Source organism: Salmo salar, chromosome ssa06 (genome assembly GCF_905237065.1).
Source record: "Salmo salar chromosome ssa06, Ssal_v3.1, whole genome shotgun sequence".
Lineage (NCBI taxonomy): Eukaryota > Metazoa > Chordata > Actinopteri > Salmoniformes > Salmonidae > Salmo > Salmo salar.
The window spans coordinates 15,114,509-15,129,958 of NC_059447.1; the positions used below are offsets into that span (position 1 = coordinate 15,114,509).

Sequence of the window (15,450 nt, forward strand, 5' to 3'; positions counted from 1 at the left end):
ACCAAAATGTAAATCAGTGGAAAAAAAACTCCCTACCCTCCCTTGTGCCCAATACAAAATATATATAAAAAAAACTCACTACTCTCCCCTGTGCCCAATACAAAATAGATATTTTAAAAAACTCACTACTCTCCCCTGTGCCCAATACAAAATATATATTTAAAAAAACTCACTACTCTCCCCTGTGCCCAATACAAAATATATATAAAAAAAACTCACTACTCTCCCCTGTGCCCAATACAAATATATATAAAAAAACTCACTACTCTCCCCTGTTCCCAATACAATATATATATAAAAAAAACTCACTACTCTCCCCTGTGCCCAATACAAAATATATATATAAAAAAAACTCACTACTCTCCCCTGTGCCCAATACAAAATATATGTAAAAAAACTCACTACCCCTCCCCGTGCCCAATACAAACACACACACACACACACACACACACACACACACACACACACACACACACACACACACACCTCCTAATGTAGGCCTTGCAAGTGAAGCAATTTTGCTGTCCCACAAAATGAGTTCCCATATTTGGGATAGTATAGACTCTTTCAGATGACAATTAGTCTGTTAATGAGTTCCCATCACAGTTGTTGTAATGGAACTTTTGGCTTTGGTATCTTGGTCTGTCTCTACAGTGCTGGGAGAGCTTTGTTGGTCAGGAGCTGTATCGTTTCCTGCTCGTGGATTTCATATTCACGGTTCTCAACACAGTCTTCGGAGAATTTATTTGGAAGTAAGAAGTGTTTTGTGGTAATAATTCCTGTAAGATGTACTGATACTCCCCTCTGTATCCCCATGTTGTGGAGATTTGTTTGTGTTAACCTACAGTACCAGTCAAAAGTTTGGACACGCCTACTACTTTGGAAACGTTTTTCTTTATTTTGACTATTTTCTACATTGTAGAACAAGAGTGAAGCCATCAAAACTATAAAATAACACATATGGAATCATGTAGTAACCAAAAAAATGTTAAGCAAATATTTATCTAAATATATTTCAGATTCTTCAAAGTAGCCACCCTTTGCCTTAATGACAGCTTTGCACACTCTTGGCATTCTCTATGTAGTCACCTGTAATGCATTTAAATTAAAAAGTTAATTTCTGTCATTTATTTTCTTCTTAATGCATTTGAGCCAATCAGTTGTGTTGTGACAAGGTAGGGGGATAGCCCTATTTGGTAAAAGACCAAGTCCATATTATTGCAAAAACAGCTCAAATAAGCAAAGAGAAACAACAGTCCATCATTACTTTTTAAGACATTAAGGTCAGTCAATCCGGAACATTTCAAGAACTTTGAAAGTTTCTTCAAGTGCAGTCGCAAAAACCATCAAGCGCTATGATGAAACTGGCTCTCATGAGGACCGCCACAGGAAAGGAAGACCCAGAGTTACCTCTGCTGTTGAGGATAAGTTCATTTGAGTTACCAGCCTCAGCAATTGCAGCCCAAATAAATGTTTCACAGAGTTCAAGTAACAGACACATCTCAACATCAACTGTTCTGAGGAGACTGTGTGAATCAGGCCTTCATGGTCAAATTGCTGCAAAGAATCCACTACTAAAGGAAACCAATAAGAAGAACAGACTTACCTGGGCCAAGAAACACGAGCAATGGACGTTAGACCGGTGGAAATCTTTATTTTTGTCTGTGTCCAAATGTTTAGATTTTTGGTTCCAACTGCCATGTTTTTGTGAGACGCAGAGTAGGTTAACGGATGATCTCTGCATGTGTGGTTCCCACCGTGAAGCATGAAGGAGGAGGTGTGGGGGTGCATTGCTGGTGACACTGTCAGTGATTGATTTATTTAGATTTCAAGGCACACTTAAACAGCATTGCTACCACAGAATTCTGCAGCGATATGCTATCCTATCTGGTTTACGCTTAGTGGGACAATGACCCAACACACCTCTAGGCTGTGTAAGGGCTATTTGGCCAAGGAGGAGAATGATGGAGTGCTGCATCAGATGACCTGGCCTCCACAATCACCTGACCTCAACCCAATTGACATGGTTTGGGATGAGTTGGACCGCGGAGAGAAGGAAAAGCAGCCAACAAGTGCTCAGCATATGTGGGAACACCTTCACGACTGTTGGAAAAGCATTTCAGGTGAAACTGGTTGAGAGAATACCAAGAGTGTGCAAAGCTGTCAAGGCAAAGGGTGGCTGCTTTGAAGAATCTAAAACCCTGTTTGGTTACTGTATGATTCCATATGTGTTATTTCATAGTTATGTCTTCACTATTATTCTACAATGTAGAACATTTGTAAAAATAAAGAAAAAACCTTGAATGAGTAGGTTTAGAATGAGTGTGTCCAAACTTTTGACTGGTACTGTGTATTCTACTATTTTCATATTCGCTCTACTTGCTCTTTGGAGATTCTATCTGGAAATATTTGAGTGACTGACCAGCTGAGCATGTTTTGAAGATGTTTGTGTTGATAATTCATGTGCGATGTAACTGGTATTCTATTTTCACTGTGCTTGACATGCTCTCTGGGTAATTTCTGAGGAAGTCGGTGGTGAAGTTGTGAGTGCCAGAACTGCTTGAACATGTTTGTTTGTTTCCTATTTACTGTGAGATGTACTGACACTACTATTTTAATGTTGACTGTGCTCTACAGTCTTTTGAAGGATGGTTCAAGAGTTCATTACCTTCATTAGTCAGACAGCTAAACAGTAACCAATACAGGTTTTTGTAATATTTGTATGTGATTGTATTTCTGTTCTCGTCATATTTGCAGTCATTCTGTATAGTATGTTCAAGTTGTAACTGCCAAAGTGTATTTGTGAAATGGAAATTGTAAATAAGTATACCTTTTTTATAGAAGTTGTGCATGGTAGACCTGCTGAACATGTTGTTTAGAATTCCTGTAAAATGTACTGATACTCCACTCTGTTTCCTCCCCATAGGCTGTTTGCTCAAGGAGTGCTGAGGAGAAGGAGGAAGCCAGTGTTTGATATCGCCCGTAACGTACTCGAGCTCATCTATGGGCAAACCCTCACCTGGTAAAATGCCTGTTCGCATGACATGAGTCGTCTCACCTCGTATCTCTGTGACATAATTGTTTTTGTCATGCTACGTTAGATGCTGCAGGTGCCGTCAGCCCTGGGTCGTCTCTCTTTCTTTTGATGATAATGTCATTGAGGTTTCTGTGGTATTTATGTCTCCTTCTGTCATCTTTTCCCACAGGCTAGGCGTGCTCTTCACTCCTTTACTCCCAGCTGTGCAGATCCTCAAGCTGTTGTTGTTGTTCCATATGAAAAAGGTAGATAGGTCCCAGCTCAGAGCTCCACCAATGTAACCATTACACAGTAAAGGTAGGCCCCAGCTCAGAGCTCAACCAGTGTGACTATTTCAGTGACAGTGGTACACTCCTCTAAAGAGGTCATGTCTAAACTCTGCACTTGTCATAACCAGAGGCCCAAAAAGTGTTGACAAACGATTAGGTAAGCTATGGGCTAGGTGGGACGCTTGCGTTAAATGTTAAAAATCCTATTACTTCAATTTCTCAAACATATGACTATTTTACAGCTATTTAAAGACAAGACTCTCGTTAATCTAACCACACTGTCCGATTTCAAAAAGGCTTTACAACGAAAGCAAAACATTAGATTATGTCAGCAGAGTACCAAGCCAGAAATAATCAGACACCCATTTTTCAAGCCAGCATATAATGTCACCAAAACCCAGAAGACAGCTAAATGCAGCACTCACCTTTGATGATCTTCATCAGATGACAACCCTAGGACATTATGTTATACAATACATGCATGTTTTGTTCAATCAAGTTCATATTTATATCAAAAAACAGCTTTTTACATTAGCATGTGACGTTCAGAACTAGCATACCCCCCGCAAACTTCCGGGGAATTCGCTAACATTTTACTAAATTACTCACGATAAACGTTCACAAAAAGCATAACAATTATTTTAAGAATTATAGATACAGACCTCCTCTATGCACTCGATATGTCCGATTTTAAAATAGCTTTTTGGTGAAAGCACATTTTGCAATATTCTAAGTACATAGCCCAGGCATCACGGGCTCGCTATTTAGACACCCGGCAAGTTTAGCACTCACCATAATCATATTTACTATTATAAAAGTTTGATTACCTTTTGTTGTCTTCGTCAGAATGCACACCCAGGACTGCTACTTCAATAACAAATGTTGGTTTGGTCCAAAATAATCCATCGTTATATCCGAATAGCGGCGTTTTGTTCGTGCGTTCCAGACACTATCCGAAATAGTAAAGAAGTGTCACGCGCATGGCGCAATTCGTGACAATACAATTCTAAATATTCCATTACCGTACTTCGAAGCATGTCAACCGCTGTTTAAAATCAATTTTTACAACATTTTTCTCGTAGAAAAGCGATAATATTCCGACAGGGAATCTCCTTTTCGGCAAACAGAGGAAAAAATCCCAAAGGCGGGGGCGGTCGGGTCACGCGCCTAAGCCCAGTGTCCCTTGATCGGCCACTTGAGAAAGGCGATATTGTGTTTCAGCCTGGGGCTGGAATGACGACATTCTGTTTTTTCCCGGGCTCTGAGCGCCTATGGACGACGTGGGAAGTGTCACGTTAGAGCAGAGATCCTTAGTAAATGATAGAGATGGAAAAGAAGTTCAAGAAATGGTCAGACAGGCCACTTCCTGTAAAGGAATCTCTCAGGTTTTGACCTGCCATTTGAGTTCTGTTATACTCACAGACACCATTCAAACAGTTTTAGAAAATTTAGGGTGTTTTCTATCCATATGTAATAAGTATATGCATATTCTAGTTACTGGGTAGGAGTGGTAACCAGATTAAATCGGGTATGTTTTTTATCCAGCCGTGTCAATACTGCCCCCTAGCCCTAACAGGTTAAGGTCCCCAACTTAATTCCCACCCGTTCATGCTCTGTTTGCCTGTCTTCTCTCACCTTGTTCACTTTGGCCCGAGCCACTTCCTTCAATTGAAAATGAATAGGGTCCGCCATTTTGTTGCCAGCTATCGCACTCAGTGGAAACCTCAGCAGTGTTAGACTCATTAGTCTTTCTTCTTTTGTTGCTTTTCGCCCTCCTCAGAGCAGTCTACTGGTGAACTCTCTTGTTGCTTTTCTCCCTCAGAGCAGTCTACTGGTGAACTGCCAGGCACCCAGGAAGCCGTGGAGAGCCAGTCAGATGAGCACCCTCTTCATCTCTCTGCTGTGTTTCCCCTCCTTCCTCGGGGCCACCGTGTCTGTGACCTACACCATATGGACGTGAGTCTGTCCAACACACACACACACACACACACACAACGCTGTCTGACACACACACACACACACACAAATATATCAACCTATACCAATGTAGGCGCACATATGCATGCATACAGTACATGCACCTTTTCGCTTTTGAGTCTATGTTGCTATGTTTCTCAAACATCTTTTTTTTATGCTGAAGTGTGAGTAAGTTACAGTAGTTCTATTAGGGATATAATTTCTGAAATGAACATTTTCAAAAATGGCTGGAAGTCACCTTTTAAAATGCAACAACCCTTCAAAAGTACGCATCTCTGGAATTATGCTGGGAAGGACAACATGAACAGAAAATATATTTCAGCCAGAACAGTACGCTTCAGGTTGACACTGCAGTATGAAAAGGATGTTGTGGTCCAAATGTTGCTTCCACTCTTCCCTTCTCCCCCCCCCATAGGATTAAGCCCTCCTCTGGCTGTGGTCCTTTCAGGAACCTCCCCTTCATGTTCCACTCAGGCAAACAGTGGGCCCAGGAGCTGAAGAGTACCAACCCCAAGCTGGCCTGGCTCAACTGGGTACACAGCTGCTTGGTGGAGAACCCCCTCTTCCTGTTCCTGATGGGAGGTGTCTTTCTGTGAGTCAGCATCCAACAAGGACATTCTTTGGACTGCTCTGGATATTTCTTGTTATGTGCCGTTTGGCTGACACTATTATGCAAAGCCATACTAACAGTATGTTTTAAGTATGTTACGTTCACCTACCTGGCAGTTCATTTTTCCTCTCTTTTTTTTCAGAATGGTCATTTACATTCACACCCAAATTGTAGACGGCCAAAGGAAAATAATCAGTCTGCTACAGGAGCAAATGGAAAATGTGTGTGTGTGTGTGTGTGTGTGTGTGTGTGTGTGTGTGTGTGTGTGTGTGTGTGTGTGTGTGTGTGTGTGTGTGTGTGTGTGTGTGTGTGTGTGTGTGTGTGTGTGTGTGTGTGTGTGTGTGTGTGTGTGGACAAAAAACTTCTGTTTCATTAAATATTCTTACAAAGATTATTGTGATCTGTGTGTTGATGGTTACTCATCTGTTCTTTCTCATCACCAGGAGGGGAAGGACAAGAAGTTCTTAATTACTAGACTGCAGGCCATCCATGAGGAGAGGCAGTACCCACTGTCCCCTTCCTCCAGGCCTCAGCCACAGGGCAGTGAGGTGAGTGACCCTGACTGCGCCGTGTTCATTAGCGTACGCAACGGAAAATGTTCAGCAACAGAAAATTAAAATGTTCAGCAACAGAAAATGAAGTCCAGGTAGGCCCTCCCTGTTTGTGTGCTTTCTTCTGTTTGGTACCTAATGAACATGGCCCTGTTGTATGACCTCCAAGAGCTGCTGCTATGATTAGTCTGTACCAAAACCATGATGTTGTCTTCTGACAGATCTGTCTTGTCCTGCAAACACAGATTCAGGTTGATATGTTAGTCTAAACAGATTCAGGTTGATGTGTTAGTCTAAACAGATTCAGGTTGATGTGTTAGTCTAAACAGATTCAGGTTGATATGTTAGTCTAAACAGATTCAGGTTGATGTGTTAGTCTAAACAGATTCAGGTTGATGTGTTAGTCTAAACAGATTCAGGTTGATGTGTTAGTCTAAACAGATTCAGGTTGATATGTTAGTCTAAACAGATTCAGGTTGATATGTTAGTCTAAACAGATTCAGGTTGATGTGTTAGTCTAAACAGATTCAGGTTGATGTGTTAGTCTAAACAGATTCAGGTTGATGTGTTAGTCTAAACAGATTCAGGTTGATGTGTTAGTCTAAACAGATTCAGGTTGATGTGTTAGTCTAAACAGATTCAGGTTGATATGTTAGTCTAAACAGATTCAGGTTGATATGTTAGTCTAAACAGATTCAGGTTGATGTGTTAGTCTAAACAGATTCAGGTCATTGTGTTAGTCTAAACAGATTCAGGTTGATGTGTTAGTCTAAACAGATTCAGGTTGATGTGTTAGTCTAAACAGATTCAGGTTGATGTGTTAGTCTAAACAGATTCAGGTTGATATGTTAGTCTAAACAGATTCAGGTTGATATGTTACTCTAAACAGATTCAGGTTGATATGTTAGTCTAAACAGATTCAGGTTGATGTGTTAGTCTAAACAGATTCAGGTTGATGTGTTAGTCTAAACAGATTCAGGTTGATATGTTAGTCTAAACAGATTCAGGTTGATGTGTTAGTCTAAACAGATTCAGGTTGATGTGTTAGTCTAAACAGATTCAGGTTGATGTGTTAGTCTAAACAGATTCAGGTTGATGTGTTAGTCTAAACAGATTCAGGTCATTGTGTTAGTCTAAACAGATTCAGGTTGATGTGTTAGTCTAAACAGATTCAGGTTGATGTGTTAGTCTAAACAGATTCAGGTTGATATGTTAGTCTAAACAGATTCAGGTTGATGTGTTAGTGTAAACAGATTCAGGTTGATATGTTAGTCTAAACAGATTCAGGTTGATGTGTTAGTCTAAACAGATTCAGGTTGATATGTTAGTCTAAACAGATTCAGGTTGATATGTTAGTCTAAACAGATTCAGGTTGATGTGTTAGTCTAAACAGATTCAGGTTGATGTGTTAGTCTAAACAGATTCAGGTTGATGTGTTAGTCTAAACAGATTCAGGTTGATGTGTTAGTCTAAACAGATTCAGGTCATTTGTGGAGTTTTCTGTTAAATATTACATCGGTTTCCCTTATGTCATTTCAGGTTTAATATGATTTAATGGAAGATTCCATTTTTCCAGAGTATTCATTGGATGCTGCATGTTGAACTTTGGACTCCCATCACATCAAGGATATTTGGCTGCTATCAACCAGTCAAAGTGAACTCAAAGTGGAGTGATGTGTGTGGTGAAGGACACTGAGCCATTTCTTGTAGAATGTAACTAAGACTGATATGTGTTCAAGACTATCGGAATGTAAAGTAACTGAGACTGATATGTATTCAAGACTATCGGAATGTAAAGTAACTGAGACTGATATGTATTCAAGACCATCAGAATGTAAAGTAACTGAGACTATGTATTCAAGACCATCAGAATGTAAAGTAACTGAGACTGATATGTATTCAAGACCATCATTTTACATTTACATTTTAGTCATTTAGCAGACGCTCTTATCCATTTAGCAGACGCTCTTATTATTTATTTATTTTTGTACTGGCCCCCAGTGGGAATCGAACCCACAACCCTGGCATTGCACACACTATGCTGGCGTTGCAAACACCATGCTCTACCAACTGAGCCACAGGGAGGCCATCAGAATGTAAACTGAGACTGATATGTATTCAAGAGCATCCAAGGTGTGTTTTGTACTAGTATGGTATTTCCAATGTGGGCCATAAATGGCTAATTGCCTTTTGTGAATATATTTAAAAATATATATTTATTGTATCTGGGCTGCCTGTCACCGCTTTCAAGCTTCAATGTATTCTGAACAAAAATAGAAATGAAACATGCAACAATTTCAATGATTTTACTGAGTTACAGTTCATATAAGGAAATCACTCAAATGAAATAAATTCATTAGGTCTAATCTATGAATTTCACATGACTGGGCAGGGGTCATGGGTAGGCCTGGGATGGCATAGGTTCACCCACTTGGGAGCCAGGCCCAGCCAATAGGAATTCTTTTTTTCCCCACAAAAGGGTCTTAGTACAGACAGAAATACTCCTCAGTTTCATCAGCTGACCGGGTGGCTGGTCTCAGACGATCCCGCAGGTGAAGAAGCCGGATGTGGAGGTCCTGGGCTGGTGTGGTTACACGTGGTCTGCGGTTGTGAGGCCGGTTGGACATATTGTCAAAATCTCTAAAACAACGTTGGTGGAGGGCTTATCAAATCAAATCACATGCGCCGAATGCAACAATGCAGTTAAAAAATATATATATTACAAAAAAAAATATGAAGAAGAAATAAAAAGTAACAAGTAATTAAAGAGTATCAGTACAATAACAATTAGGTAGAGAAATTCATATTACATTCTCTAGCAACAACTATGGTTTACATTCCTTCAGTCAGCATGCCAATTGCACGCTCCCTCAAAACTTAAGACATCTGTTGCATTGTGTTTGACAAAACTGCACATTTTAGTGTGGCCTTTTATAGCCCTCAGCACAAGGTGCACCTGTGTAATGATCATGCTGTATAATCAGCTTCTTGATATGCCACACCTGTCAGGTGGATGGATTATCTTGGCAAAGGAGAAATGCTCACAAGGATATTAACAAATTTGTGCTCAACATTTGAGAGAAATAAGCTATTTGTGGATATGGAACATTTTTGGGATCTTTAATTTTGACTCATGAAACATGGGACCAATACTTTACACGTTGCGTTTATATTTTTGTTCAGTATACTATATTATGTTGGTTGTATTTTTGTTCTTTGTACTCAGTTAATATTAAATTGTCACTGTCTATGCATTTCATTTAATACATTTGTCTTACTGACATGTCAAATTAAACTTTATTTGTCGCATGCGTAAAGTGTAGACTTTACCGGGAAATGCTTACTTACAAGCCCTTAACCAACAGTGCAGTTCAAGAAGAGTTAAGAAAATATTTACCAAATAAACTAAAGGAAAAATAATTAAAAGTAACACAATAACATAACAGTAATGAGGCTATATCCTCTCTGGGATATGTGGGACGCTAACAACAGCCAGTGAAATTGCCGGGCGCCAAATTCAAAACAACAGAAATCTCATAATTCAAATTCCTCAAACATACAAGTATTATACACCATTTTAAAGTTTAACTTCTTGTTAATCCAGCCACAGTGTCTGATTTCAAAAAGGCTTTACGGCGAAAGCATACCATATGTTTATGTTAGGTCAGCGCCTAGTCACAAAAAAACATACAACCATTTTCCAGCCAAAGAGGGGAGTCACAAAAAGCAGAAATAGAGAAAATGAATCGCTAACCTTTAATGATCTTCATCAGATGGCACTCATAGGACTTCATGTTACACAATACATGTATGTTTTGTTCGATAAAGTTCATATTTATATCCAAAAATCTCAGTTTACATTGGCGCATTATGTTCAGTAATGTTTTGCATCTAAAACATCCAGTAATTTTGCAGGGAGCCACATCAATTTACAGAAATACTCATCACAAAGGTTGATATAAGATACAAGTGTTTTACATAGAATTAAGAGGACAGACGTTCCGCTAGCGGAACCCCGTTCCACCAGCGGGACCCCTCGCCAACAGCCAATGGAATAGCAGGGCGCGAAATACAAAACAACAATCTCATAATTACAATTTCTCAAACAATCAACTATTTTACACCATTTTAAAGATAAACTTCTCGTTAATCCAACCACATTGTCCGATTTCAAAAAGGCTTTACGGCGAAAGCATAGCATTAGATTATGGTAGGACATCACCTTGACCTTGACAAGAAAAACCACACAGCCATTTTCCAAGCAAGGAGAGGCGTCACTTCAATTGCTAATCTGTGGTCCAGGACCCTATAAATGTACTGGTGGAGGGTATTATAGCCCTTCCCCTTCTATTAATACAACATAAGCATAATCAATTATTAGAATACATCAATCATTTGGTGCAGCCCCTATCATGACCCCAAGATGACCCTCATCATTACCTAGATTGTTACTTAACCTCTCTTGGCTATGTGGGACGTGACCATCCCACCTGCGGGACACACTATTCAACAGTCAGTGAAATAGCAGGGTGCCAAATTCAAAACGACAAAAATCTCATAATTCAAATTTCTCAAACATAGAACTATTATATCCCATTTTAAAGATAAGATTCTCGTTAATCCAACCACATTGTCCGATTTCAAAAAGGCTTTACGGAGAAAGCATAGCATTAGATTATGTTAGCACATCACCTTGACAAGAAAAACCACACAGCCATTTTCCAAGCAAGGAGAGGCGTCACAAAAAACAGAAATACAGCTAAAATGAAGCACTAACCTTTGATGATCTTCATCAGATGGCACTCATAGGACTTCATGTTACACAATACATGTATGTTTTGCTCGATAAAGTTAATATTTATATCCAAAAACTCCATTTTACATTGGCCCATAATGTTCAGAAATGTTTTTCCTTCAAAAACTTCCGGTGAATGAGCACATCAATTTATAGAAATACTCATCATAAACGTTGATAAAATATTAAACTGTTATTCAAAGAATTATAGATAAACATCTCCTTAATGCAACCGCTGTGACAGATTTCAAAAAAGCTTCATGGGGAAAGCACACTTTGCAATAATCTGAGTACGGCGCTCAGAAAACATCAGGTAATACAGATACCCGCCATTTTGGAGTCATCTAAAATCATAAATAGCATTATAAATATACACTTACCTTTGATCTTCATCAGAATGCACTCCCAGGAATCCCAGGTCAACAATAAATGTCATTTTGTTCGATAAAGTCCATCATTTATGTCCAAATGCCTCCTTTTTGTTAGCCCGTTCAGTAAGCTTCTACAAATGTAGGAAGCGCGCTGAAAATTTCACGACGAAAAGTTAAAGAAAGTTCTATTTACGTTCGTAGAAACATGTCAAACGATGTATAGCATCAATCTTTAGGGCCTTTTTAACATAAATCTTCAATAATATTCCAACCGGACGATTACAATGTCTTCAAAAATGTAATGGAACACAGCTACCTCTCACGTGAACGGGCGCCACTGAACTCATATTCTTTTCTGAGTCACCAACTTCCCGGCCTTCTTGTTCGCTCTCTGTTCACAGTAAAAGCCTGAAACAACGTTCTAAAGACTGTTGACATCTAGTGGAAGCTTTAGGAAGTGCAAAATGAACCCTAAGTCACTGTATACTGTAAAGGCAATCACTTGAAAAAACTACAAGCCTCAGATTTCCCACTTCCTGGTTGGATTTTTCTCAGGTTTTTGCCTGCCATAAGAGTTCTGTTTATACTCACAGACATCATTCAAACAGTTTTAGAAACGTCAGAGTGTTTTCTATCCAAATCTACTAATAATATGCATATCCTACCTTCTGGGCCCGAGTAGCAGGCAGTTTAATTTGGGCACGCTTTTCATCCAGAATTCCGAATGCTGCCCCCTACCCTAGTGAAGTTAACATTCATTCCTAGGAGGAAACATATCACAATGGGGAGGAGGGGGGAACAATGCCCTTTTACTCAGAAATGTCTGTGGAATTCAATCCAGTAATATGTGAGCTATGCTGCAGGGTGAGTAACATGGAACTTGTAGAAAGCCAAGAGTAGGATTGCAACATCTTCTTGTGAAGCAGGAAGAGAAACCTTGTACCCACCCCGAATCCACCTGTTGAATTCTATTTTATAATGGGTTTTCCTAGGCAATGCTCGTAGGGCTACCAAACGAACAGGTGGAAGTACATCTCTACGGCCTCTGTTGGTATGTAAGACAATATATATATATCATATACTTCTAGTGAAAGATCACATTTTGGGCTTTTTATTGCAGAAAAGAAAGTCTACTAGTGAAACATTAGTTGTATCTTACTCTAACAGGTTATTTTCATGTTAAGTTAATTATGACAATGATACATTTTTTTAAATATATTTTATAAAGCATAGAAGAAGTTACACTGATCGATTTTGTTTTTGTCTAAAGCAAATATCCAGAGACTACAGCTTTTCACAGAGTTAAATGAAATATTGATTTATTCTGTTTCCCTCTAGTTATGGAGAAAATGGAGCCTCAAAGGAGAGTGTACATATCCCTCCCTAAAAAATACATGGCTGCTTTGGCCGAAAAGTGTAAACTGGTAAACAAACACTTATTTTTCTGACCATCCTAAAACACACTTACAAGTGTAGGGTCTTAATTTGACCAGTTTGTCACAGCAGGAAAATAATCCTGCAGCAACAGGAAATGTGGATTATAATTAATGGACATTTTTAGTTATGCCAAATCAAGTCTTTGATTTGCTGAAACAACAGGGTTTTCAAATTAAGGTCCGACAACTGTAGTTCTTAGTAGCCTATGAATGGATGTAGTGTATTTTCATAGTATTCCTATTACAGACACACAATATAGTTACTTTACTATGATTACTTTTTAAATTCAAATATGAATGGCTTTATTTTGTATCTGTTGGACAGGATCACGGGCTTGTCATTAAGGATCTCATCACTAACATAAATGAAGGATACCTACAAGCTTACTTCCGACAGTGGGGCAGCATTACAGCATGCACGGTAGGCTGATAAGTCATTATATCAATTATTGTAATATTAGCCTCACGTGGATAAGGCCTAAACCATACCTTTTTAAAGGGGCAATCTGTAGTTTTAAACAACATAGCATCCACCCCTCCACCTTTTTAAGTTGCAGTTAGTGGAGTAAAGCAAGCTTATATTTTGCATTCTAATGGGGTAAGACAGTTGAACTAATCTCACAAGAATCATTGGCTGTATATCAGTAATTTAAAAGTCTATAAATGGATGTACCTATCACAGATTGACCCCTTTAAATCAAAGTATTTTCTTGGATTATTGGCGTTTTTATTGGTTATGGTGATGGTCCATCCTTTGAAAACAGATCAAGAAGACTCCACAGAACTCTGACTCAAAGAGTGCCAGTGCGTTGGGATACGTGAGGTTTTCCTCTGATGAGGAGGCAGATACGGCAGACTGGGCGGGTCCTCACTATATAGGAGGCATGGAGGTGGAGGTCAAGAGAGTTGTCAGTCTGAAGGTAAATCAAAACAGAGCATTGGGCAAAGACTTGTTGAATGAATCAGCAGTGTTTCTATGTCATTTCAACCAAAAAAGTAAATATGATGTTGAATCAACGTGGAAAACTGATAGGATTTACAAAAAGTCATCAACGTAAGGGAATTTCCAATTTTTTCACTTCAATCCGCTGACTTTTTGTTGTTGTTGTGATTACACATTGAAAACATGTTTTAATGAGTGTTGTGTTGACATGGTTGTGTGTAGGTTGCTTTTATCCAGCACATGCAGCCAGTCTTATCAATATGTCACTGTCTGGGTCACAGGTCTTTCAGCACCAGTAAAGTCTTATTTCTCAACAGGACGAGTCTGAGTCAAATCTCAAGTCTCTCACTTCAGAAACAGATGTGTGTTATGATCCATGCAGGTTAACATTGCGTTGCAGGTTAGACTCTTCTAGGTCAAAGGTCATTTTGTTTAAAAATATATATACTTTCATTCAATCCTTGACTATTAAACCACTGAGTCAAGTCTAAAGTCATATGCAAGAGTCCAACAGAAGTTACGAATCACTGTTTTTGCAACTATTTTACCATGCTAAAATCTAATCCTCCATATAGATGGATGACCCAGAAGGTTGAGGTCAGCCCAGCCAGGTCTATCCGTGGACGGTCCATGGGTCTGATCATCAATTGAGCATCTTCGAGAATGTATCAGAGACTGGATGATACTGTACCGACATTATTTAAAAAAAAATCACAACTGGATGGGATGCATGATTATTTGTTGAAAAATAAATGTAGATTATAATTTTTTTTCTATGATTTGGTTTGATTGTATCAATTTGTTTTCAGATGTCTTATGTACCTTGATTTACTGATTTGTAATGAAATGCCAATTGTTTTCAATGTTGTAAATATTATAAGGCCTATGTTGCATCATATTCTGTTTTGTAATTTGAGTAAGTTTAACTTTTAGTAGAATAACCAAAGATATTACTAGAAAGGGACATTTCCTAAAGAAAATGTGTGTTTGGTAGAAGTATTTATAATAGTGACAGCAGTAGTAGTAATGATTGATTGATCACATTTATAGGGCCCTGTAAATCCGCGATGTGGAGAACGCTGACAGATTCCGGACATTAAAATGGAATTGAACAATGTTCAAAAATGTATATAACTTAGTAGGGAATCAACAAAATGTAGCCTATTGATAATTAATAAATTTGAACAAGATTATCATGCCATATGACATGCACACAATGCATTTGTGATTCGTATTTTCTGCAAACTTCTAGAGGGCAATGAGAATTGCATTCGCCATCACACTGCGCTATCCAATCTGGACAAGAGGAATACCTATTTAAGAATGCTGTTCATTGACTACAGCTCAGCATTCAACACCATAGTACCCTCCAAGCCCATCATTAAGCTTGAGCCCTGGGTCGATGGGACCGCAGCGGAAAAGGTGTAAAGTTTTTTTTTAAGTTCCTCTGTGTACACATCA

At 38.9% G+C, this 15,450-nt stretch overlaps 2 protein-coding genes across 3 annotated transcripts in view; both read left to right on the forward strand.

Moving 5' to 3' along the window:
* The window catches only part of LOC106606399 (transmembrane channel-like protein 6), a 31,678-nt gene extending 21,980 nt beyond the window's left edge, over positions 1-9,698 (forward strand). Inside the window, exons 13-20 of one of the 2 annotated variants that reach the window (XM_045719840.1) lie at positions 655-752; positions 2,927-3,022; positions 3,207-3,282; positions 5,087-5,262; positions 5,699-5,875; positions 6,036-6,114; positions 6,337-6,441; positions 7,984-9,698. In XM_045719840.1, the coding sequence (XP_045575796.1) occupies positions 655-752; positions 2,927-3,022; positions 3,207-3,282; positions 5,087-5,262; positions 5,699-5,875; positions 6,036-6,114; positions 6,337-6,441; positions 7,984-7,989 (813 nt within the window). In that variant the 3' untranslated portion in view covers positions 7,990-9,698. The remainder of the gene's footprint in view (positions 1-654; positions 753-2,926; positions 3,023-3,206; positions 3,283-5,086; positions 5,263-5,698; positions 5,876-6,035; positions 6,115-6,336; positions 6,442-7,983) is intronic. The other variant, XM_045719841.1, reaches the window with a different exon arrangement.
* A 2,915-nt stretch (positions 9,699-12,613) lies between these two features.
* On the forward strand, positions 12,614-15,187 carry roa2 (Heterogeneous nuclear ribonucleoproteins A2/B1). Its single transcript, NM_001146669.1, is given in 5 exon segments — positions 12,614-12,661; positions 12,949-13,034; positions 13,372-13,467; positions 13,811-13,966; positions 14,565-15,187. Coding segments are annotated over 4 exon segments (357 nt in total). The 5' UTR covers positions 12,614-12,661; positions 12,949-12,950; the 3' UTR covers positions 14,586-15,187.
* Positions 15,188-15,450: the final 263 nt, after the last annotated feature.